The sequence below is a fragment of the Alligator mississippiensis genome, chromosome 2 (genome assembly GCF_030867095.1).
Source record: "Alligator mississippiensis isolate rAllMis1 chromosome 2, rAllMis1, whole genome shotgun sequence".
Lineage (NCBI taxonomy): Eukaryota > Metazoa > Chordata > Crocodylia > Alligatoridae > Alligator > Alligator mississippiensis.
The window spans coordinates 51284047-51293311 of NC_081825.1; the positions used below are offsets into that span (position 1 = coordinate 51284047).

Consider the following 9265-nt stretch of genomic DNA (forward strand, 5'->3'; position numbering starts at 1 on the left):
GTCTGGCCTGGCCCCCTGCTTGTCCAGATTAGGCCAGACTGCTCTCCACTCCTGCCATGCATGTGGATAGGGGCCACTCCACCCTATCCACCCCCCAGCATTTGGATCAGGGCTGGGTTACTCCCCTCACTTCACACCCTGGTACATCTGGATTGAGGCCACTCTGGCCCACTACCCTGACTCCCCTAAGGGTCCAGATCTGGGCTGCAGCACCCTGTCATTCCTCCACTCCCACATGCATCCAGATAGAGATTGGGCTGCTCCCTGCCCCTGTGCCCCTCCCCAGCAGATGGATCAGGGTTGGGCTGTGTACTTACCCATGGCAGGATGAGGCTCCTCTGCTAGCCTCACATGCCAGCTTGATCAAGCCCACCATCCAGATTTGGGCCGCAGCTGGACCTGGTACTGCCCATCTGGCTGAGGGGGCAAAAAAGGTTGGCCACCACTGTTTTAGTTCATTTTAATGTGTGGGGTACATGGGATGTGTGGGATTGACTAAAGTGTCAATACAACACTTTCGATATATTTAAGCATTTTAGTGGTACTCAAAGTTGCCTCCATCTCTTTGAGGTTATTTTTAATAATAATGCTTGTTTATTTTTAAAAGATTTTTTCTGATTTCCAATCTCTGTCCCTTCATTTTGATATCACCTCCTGAGGCAGGTGATATAAGGACTACAATGATATTGGGAGCAGGGACATCAGGAACAACAGAGTCAGGGACCCAATGGCTGGTCTGAGACCACCTGTGGACAGAACATGTTCCCATCCTCTACTTGTTCTTTTCTGGAGTCAGATATGGGAGAGCAAGGTGTGTTCACATCAGATCGACACCCCCATGTTACTGGGAAAAATGTGTCATATTCCCTTTGGCAAAGGCCACCATTATGTTTCACTCAGAATTTTACTAAGCTAGGAAATAGCAGGATGAGACAAGAAAGGTGAGCAGGGGTCTTTAAAATAAATCCCTTAGTTAATCTAATTGGAATCTAGTTAGTTAGTTTAGACTAGTTAATTTAATTTGGAATATATTAGACATAACTTTTCTAGCCAATGGAGGCCAGTAGAGCTACACTGAAAGAAAACTGGCATAACTGAGACCAGGATCAGAACCACATTCTAGTCATGTCTCAATTGCAGAATTCCTGTGCGGCATTTAGCAAATCACTTATTTTCAATGTGCCTCAATTTTCTCAGCTTAAAATGGGGGCAGCAATACCTGCCTGCCTGACTGGGTGTTGACACCCATTCTGTATGGTGATGAGTTTAACTGGAGGGCACCACAAAAGGGCAAAGTAAATTTGTTGTTTTTCTGGTGTTTGTTAGGTTCACTGGAGCGGTGCTAACACATTTTCATTTGCCTCAAATCTGCGTGTATTATAGTAGGAAAACTGAGAGTGATTTGCATTTTAAATCTACTACTATCTTAAGTAACTTAAAAAAATTCTGTGTTTGTATAAAAGAATTATAGCTCAGCGTTACTATATTTTACATGCTCTGGGGTTTTTCACATAGGCCCCAAATAACGTGGTTAAGCTTCATGCACTCCAAGCTGATTGGTGAATACGTTGAAGTACAGTAAACTCAGCAGCTTAACCACAGAGATATGTTTTCTTTCTCCACCGGAAACACCTGCCAAAAACATGCCCTCAAGCTGCATAGAGAAAGGCTCAGTGCTAAACTCCCATCTGTAGAATAGTTAGAAAGTGCTAGTGTGCATTTGGTAAGTAGATTTAAACTAAAACTACTTAACTGTCCTTTGTTGCCACGAACATGGCAAACAATTAAACGCTGAAGAAATGTTTGTGTATTGTATTTTTTCCAGAAGTCACCGTGCACTGCTAGTGTACTTCCATATTGATTTTGTTCCTCTCTCAAATGATAAGATCTTGGCAAATTCACTGCAGGAGAACAGAACTGGTGACAAGTCACAGCATGAGGTTGCACCCCCGGTATTAGTCCTGCTTACAACCAAAGCTCGTGCATAGCTGTTGCTAAGCTCAATTACAGAAACAAAGTTCATTGGTTCAGATGGGAACATATGGCTGTAGGTCTGGCTGGCAAACCCCAACAGTCCAGCCCTAGGTGCCTGCTGCAGTCTGAATCCTTCCAACGCCCGCAGGCAGCACTGGGGGCAGGAAGAAGGCTCTACCAAGATGCCTCCCTTGTTGCATCTCCAACTTGTGCTGTCGAGGCCAGGCTTGGGGCCCGCTGCGAGCCTGGCAGATCAGTGGACCATCTTCCACCTGGTTACTGCTCTTCGGGCTGCCTGGTTCTGAGGCTTTGCACTCCCATCAGCATAGCTCACGGGATCATTGGCACTACCAGCCACCGCGTGCACCACGTTAACAGCATCTGCTCTATTACTTCCCAGGATGCTGTCTCCAGGCCCCAGCCAGCCCCAGCTTTCAGCGGGGCAGAGACCCCGCACGGGGAGGGGGGAAGGGGGAGGGGCGGGAGCTGCCAGGTGATTGGCTCAGCCTTAACAGACCACCCAATAGCAATGCCCTGGGGGCTGGATGAGACGATCCCACCAGTAGAAAGCGCGGGATGAGATAGCTCGCCCTGATTGGTTCCTTCCGGCTTGGCGGGCTATAAAAAGGGGCGGAAGCGGCGGCCGGATGCCTATTGGTGCAGGTTGCTTGCTTCCTCGCATCAGGAACGTGGTACGTGTCGCTATCTTGGCCGCCATGTCGCGCTGCAGGAGCGTCGCGACTCAGACCCGGCCCGAGTCCGAGCTCGGCCCCGGCCCCGGCCCCGGAGCGCCCTTCTGGGAGCTGCTGAGGCTGCTGTCCCGGGAGCCCGGCATGGGCTGGCTCCGCGCCGTGCTGGCCGGGCGGGGAGCGGCCGAGGGCGGCCGGGCCCGGGCAGAGCCCGGCGGGAGCGGCTCGGACGGGCCCGGCGCCTCGAGCGAGGGCGGCCCGGTTGGGCCTGGGGCCGGAGACGCCGCCGCGTCGTCGGCTGCTGTCGGTGAGTGCGGGCCCCGCTAGAGCGGGGCGGGCGGGAGGAGTCAGGTCCGGCCTCGCGTGTCGCCCCCCGGCGTCCCTGGGGAAGGGGCGGGAGGCCGGGGCAGCCTTGCGGTGTGTCTGCAGCCCGGCTTTGTACGGGGTGGTTGGGATAGGGCTGAGCCGCCGCAGGCAGGGTCTGGACGGGCTGCCCTCGCCAGGGCCCAGCCCTGCTTCTCTGCCGATGAGGCAGGCGCCCTTTACGGAAGGAACTCGGTACTTTCTTTCATTCCCGAAGTTTAAAATGGGCTTAAAAGTTTAAGGCTCTGACAGCCAGCCCCAGACTTGACCTCCGGGGTTGGCCTTGCCTGCAGGCTCTGGTCCCTCAGATAGTTCCCAGACCCCCTCCCTCTTCCAGCCTGTAGCTCTACCTGCAGGTGGGCTTCAAAACCCTGCAACTTAAGGGTTGTTGTGATTTAGTATACTAAACGGCACTGTTGTCCTATTGGTCAGTTGGCTTTTGTTCTGGGACCTAAGCTTGCATGAGCTAGTGGGTTGTATATAACACTCCCTTTCTAGAGAATGGGTTGGCCCGGAGTTTCCTGGGTTTAGTCGCTGGGTGCGGTCAGTTTTAGCCTTTGCGCTGCTTAAGCTGTTTTTCTGGTGTCCACCTGGGACTTACCCTACATGCCACCCTGCATGCGTGGAAATGACAACGACAAGATGTAGTCTTGAAAGGAATGTTTGGCTGCATGTAACTGGATCCAGTGATTTAAGAATTTATTTTTTTGCAAGCAGTTCCTGTGCCGGAGGGGACTGACTTTTTTTTTTTAAGCAGTGGCGGTCAACATTTTTAGACTCAAGGCACCCCAACATAACTTGCATATTGAGCAGCACCCCATTTCAGAAATGCACGTATTGCAGTGCTTGCCTTTTTGCAGGGGGGCTGAGCAGCGAGAGTAGGGAAACAGTTGTGCAGGGAGAGCTTGAGCCTGCCTTTATCTACTTATTTCCTCACACTTGCTGTGGTGTCCTGATTTAGAATTACTGCTTTAGGCATATGACATTTTGGACAGACTAACAAGTTGAGTCATAAGTTTTACTCTTGCTAAACATTAACCTGCTATCTATTTATTTTTGCTACAGGAAGTGTTATTGGAGATGGGGCTGAGAAGAATCCATTAGGCCCTTGGCCTCTGAAGACCTTGGACTTGTTGGAGCATTCGGTAGATGTAAGAATGTGGCAAGCCTACCATACAGGCCTGGTAAAGTTTCTTGCCTTCAGAGAAAACATGGGAATGCCTCCAGAATGGCCAATTCCACCGTATCAAAGTAGAGGATTTGTGGTGGCTATGGAGTCCCTAGGCTTACCTTCACCAAAAATACTGATGTACTTGGCAGCACTCTCCTATCTCTCCAAATTGACAGGTCATACTGATCCTCTTGAAGACTTTGTAAACAGGCATATGGTGGTAGCATTGCGTCAGAGGGATGATGCTCCAAGGGGTGGTGCTGCTCCTATAACCATTGAGGTCTTGCGATCAATCTTGGGATCTGTGGAGTCTGTTTGCAGCTCACAGTACGAGTGTTTACTTTTTCGTGCTGTATTTACTGTGGCATTCTTTGGAGCACTTCGGGTGCAGGAAATGGTGGCAGAGCATCAGAACTGGGCACAGCCAGAGCTTTTGTTCCTGAGTGATCTGCAGCTGACGGAAGAGAGAGCAAACCTTCAATTACATACATCCTTCCTGGGTCAAGAAAGATTTTCGATTTCTCTTGGACTATGTGGAGAGACCTGGGTATGCCCTGTTGAAGCACTCTGGAACTATGTGGCAGCTAGGCCACGCGGGGAAGGACCTCTCTTTGTTCATTCTGAAGGTATACCTCTAACAAAGAGACGGTTCTTGGCTGTCTTCCGTTCTTCTTTAAGGCTACTTGGCCTTCGTTCAGAGTGCTATGGTGCCCATTCCTTCTGGTTGGGAACTACTGTAACACTAATAAGAAGTGGATACTCTGAGGAAGATGTTATGCGGCTAGCAAGATGGCCTTGTAAGATCCTTGGAAGGACATAACGTAACAAGTAATGTGGTGACCTCACTAGGTTTATCCCAGCCTTAATTTCCTACTGGTGGTCTACTTGTATTACAAATAGTATTCCCTCTAACTTCACAAGAATGTGAAGGAGTGGGGAGGGCAGCTGTCAAAACATTAAAAATAATGGGGATAATCTCTTGCAGCTGCATTCTCCTCTCTTTCCCCTCCCCTCATCTTTAAGGACTTTGATAGTGGCCCTTGAATTGACTAGCTCCATCCACTTTTAAATGCTGCTAATGCCACAAGCACTGCACTGCGAGTGCTGTAAACTTTACTCATTAAGTAATATAGAGCTGCTTGTGCTGGAGTTCCAGCAGCCCTGAAACAGACTAGTTTCTTCTCACTTGTAAAGCTTCTAGTAGTTGCTTTCAGTGCTGCTGTTTAGAAGCATTGAAAATGAGGAGCTAGTCAGTCTCATGGCTGTTAATATTGCAGCCCTGACAGTGCTGTGGACCTTTTATTAAACTCCTTATTAAGTTTGGATAGATGTCCAAAGTACAAAGTGCATGTGCTTTATTACCTACAATGCAAGGTTAAATGCTAGCTGTATTTCTGCTTGTTATCTAGTGTGTTTTAATAAACTTATTAACAAAACTAATTTGTCTACCAAACTTTAATAATTAAAAAAGCATCCAACCCAACAAAGGCCAGCATATAGGGACAGAGGTCAACAGTGCTTCTATAACTCAAGTCAGTGTCTTCTGAGGAGAGTTTTATGTTCTGTTCTTTTCTTCCTTTCAGGCTCAGATAGGCTATGAAGTGTAAGGAAGCTATGTCAAGCTCTTGTTTCTTCACCTCTATGTAATCTGTTTAAGGATTCCTTCCTTCCTTGTCCCCTTTAGTTTCCTGAAATTCTGCAGAATAAAAGGGGCACTATTGTGCTTTTTGTTTTTTAATTTGTTTTTAACAGATAGAACTTCCATTCTCCTTACCCTTCCTGGTCTGGAGGGAGAAGTCCTTTTTCCAAGGACTTATGCCAGGTTTCTAAGTAAGCATTTCTTCTCATCTGTAGAATGCTGATGTGGTAAGATGGCTTTAACTGAAAAGCTTCCCAAACTTTTTGAACCCAGTCAATGATTTTTCTCTCTCCCTCTCCCCCTACCTCCCTTGTAATTGTAAGTCTTTTAGCCACTGAATACAAGGGATTAATTATCTATTACTTTGTTGCAGAATTCTCAGGAGCATGTTCAATAAGAACATTATGGGGTTATCTGGAAAAAAAATTATTTTAAAAATTGGATTTTAAAAATTTATTTAAAATAATATAAATTGTTTTCCTTAAATATAAACTGGCTTAAAATTTTAAATTTGAATTTAATGCAGCATAGGCCAGGGTATACATTTAGTGTAATGTATTTTAAAATTTCATTTAACTCTTGAAGTCAAGCTTTAAAAATATAGCACTATTTCAGGTATTTGGGGCTTGAGTCCCCCCCACACAGGGGAAGCAGGGTCTGCCTTAAAGGATGCAAAGGATCCGCAAAGTCATCGCAGGTACGGGAACCTTGCCTCTGACTCCAGCAGACACCAACATGTGTACTTCTTGATGTTGAAGTTTGAAAAGAACTTCAAGAAATACCCAACAGACAGTAAAATGGATGGATCAGACACTTACTCTCTCATTTTTTTCCCAATATTCTTATACAAAGTACCACGGTAGATGCCTAATTGCTGAAAAGGAAAATGCTGCTATGGCATGGACATCTACTAATCACACATTCATGCCAACCATAATAAATGTCAGGACTAAAGGTGAACCACTGAAGCAGCACATGATTGCTCGGGATGTTTTAAAGAAAGTGACACCGCTGTGGAAGTCACTAGTGAAGCACCTGAAACCAAAGTTTTTTGAAGTGCTAAACCAGCTTTTACCAGCAGTAGCCTCTCTTGCAGGTGCTGAAAGAATATTTCTTTCATTTGGTCCCCCCCATGTAAAAAAACCCAAAAAAACTCCCTCTTTTTTTTTTTTTTTTTTAAGAGAATTAGGCAAATAGGAACCGGCACCTAGGGAAAGCTGCATTCACTAACCACCCTTCACACTTGTAATACAGTATGTGAGCAAAAAGTTAATCATGTAATGAATTAGATGTATATATTTTGCCATTTTATTGTGTACTAAATTGTAGGATTTCTAGCAGTCTAAATGTTTTTTTAAATTTTAATGTGTAGCTTATCTAGTTTGTGTACTTAAAATGTGTACCAAATCTGTAAAAACTATTTAGTTTGTAAATAAAGGTCTTAATTATATCAACAAATGAAAATATATGTTTGTTTTTTAAAATACACAAATACAGTGGGAGAGTTAATAAAAAAAATAAGTTATTTAAATTATCTTTTGGCTTGCTGATTTAAATTGGTTCACCCTGTAATTTCCCTTGCTGTCTTTTCAAGCTTTTTGATTGTGGGACATGCCCACAAAATATTGTTGTATTCTTCCCAGCTGACCACACTTTCTCCAGCAATTTCTTATTCCTGTGCAATAGATGCATTTTAACTTTTAAGTGGGTTGAGATGCCATTTAAAGAAATCCCAAAAAACTACTTTAAAATTCTGTTTAAGGTTATGCAGATGTTTTGTTCAGGATTTTTTTTTTTGGATCTAAAGATTAAGTTTTATAATACATCCAATGTGGATTTTCATCCACTTACTAAATCATTTGGAGCTCTGTGCTTTATTTTTAGTGTCACTATTTTTTTCTAATTGGATTTGTCAATAGCCTGTTGCTTTTTTTCTTTTTATAATACAACTCTTGTATATCTAAATGCTTTTTTTTTTGTCCTTTCACTTTGTAACAAATTTAACATTTCAGTTTTTTGTTTGTTGTCACAGAAAATATATATCAAAAGAATTAATTGAATTAAATTTTTTTTTTTAAATAAAGTCCTTTTACCTCACTAGTCAGATCTGACATTCTAATCTTGCTAAATTGACTCCACTTCTTAGGCTGCTGCTGGTTACTGCTTTGAAAGCATCCATAAAATATTCTTTTTAATTTGACATGCATTATTTTCTGTGAAATATAGCCTGGTTTTCTTTCTAACAACAGCTTAAACTTTCCTGGCTGTTCAGAATGGGGAATGCAATTGCCAAGCTTGGGTACATTCTACTAATACCTAATAACTGTATTGGACCATGGTCTGACCTGACAATTCTACTTTGTTTTGCTGATACAGAATTATTAAACAATGATTTGAAAATCAAGGTTATATCAGTTTGTGATATTGGAAAAAAAGATACCTTTCTTTTGGGTTTAATCATCTCCAGGATTCACAAAGTACATATCTGCTGATCTTAGCTTTGTGCCTGGTGGTTTGCTTGCGTGTGTGGTTTTTTTTTTTTCCTGTCCTTTATTTCCGCAAGACTAGTCATCTCCTGCATCCAGAACGCAGTTACGGTCTCCTCCCAACACAGGGACTTCTCTGATGAACAGGGCTCTTCGGCTTTTGAGAAGCCATGGGTAGCCGGAGAAAGCAGAAGCAGGAAGAGAACAACATCTTGTCCTGATTAGATATGCAGATATACTTCCTGAAGTCAACTCTATCACAGGCAGTATATACATCTGCCTTAATAATCCATAGCTTTTCTCATGTAGCTGAAGAGATGCATGTTTTGCTATGATAATTTCAACTCCCTTTTTTAATTTGGATTACTTGGAGATGCATATACATATGGGAAGGGTGGTGGAACCACTTCCCTAATGTGTAACTACTGTTTCTTTTGAAGGTGGATATCTTGGATGAAGCAAAAAATGTGGTGCTTCATCTTGGGTTGTAGTATTTTCTGTCTCTTAACAATAAGACCCTTAAGGTTTATAGCAGGGGTGGGCAATGCATGGCCCACAGGGGCATTTTGTCCAGCCCGGGGCAGGTCCCTTGGTTTTGCCCAGCCCAGGTGCAGAGGGCAGCCAAGGTAGGGGTGCCTGACAGGGCTAGATGCCCACCAAGACAGTGGGGGCAACCGGTAGCTTCTGAACCAAAGCCCTAGCACCAAAGCAGCTCATCCCATGTTCTGGGCACCTTGGAACAGGAGTCTGGTAGCACCTGGCTGTATTCAGGGAGCTGCTGCTCCTCATCACCCCTTCTACCCGGCAGCTCCAGCGTGACCCCATTGTGCAGCTGTTGTCCAGTGTGTCCTGTACAGCTCTGCTCAGCTTAGTTTCTGTTTATAGCTTTTTGCCTGATTAGTTATATTAGGGATACTGTTTTTCTCTCAGTTGTTATAATAAA

General features: G+C 44.6%; 1 protein-coding gene across 1 annotated transcript; it reads left to right on the forward strand.

Annotated features, from left to right (window-relative positions):
* Positions 1-2527: 2527 nt before the first annotated feature.
* LOC106738596 (uncharacterized) lies at positions 2528-7300 on the forward strand. The gene is made up of 2 exons (XM_014595001.3): positions 2528-2970; positions 4092-7300. The coding sequence occupies exons 1-2, from the start codon at positions 2622-2624 to the stop codon at positions 5015-5017; spliced, it is 1275 nt and encodes a 424-aa protein (XP_014450487.2). The 5' UTR covers positions 2528-2621; the 3' UTR covers positions 5018-7300.
* Positions 7301-9265: the final 1965 nt, after the last annotated feature.

Excerpts from the sequence above, each read along its gene's own strand:
- LOC106738596 (XM_014595001.3), top strand. The coding sequence starts at position 2,622 with ATGCCTATTGGTGCAGGTTGCTTGCTTCCTCGCATCAGGAACGTGGTA. Across the intron at positions 2,971-4,091 it reads CGCGTCGTCGGCTGCTGTCG|GAAGTGTTATTGGAGATGGG; the intron begins GTGAGTGCGGGC and ends TTTTTGCTACAG.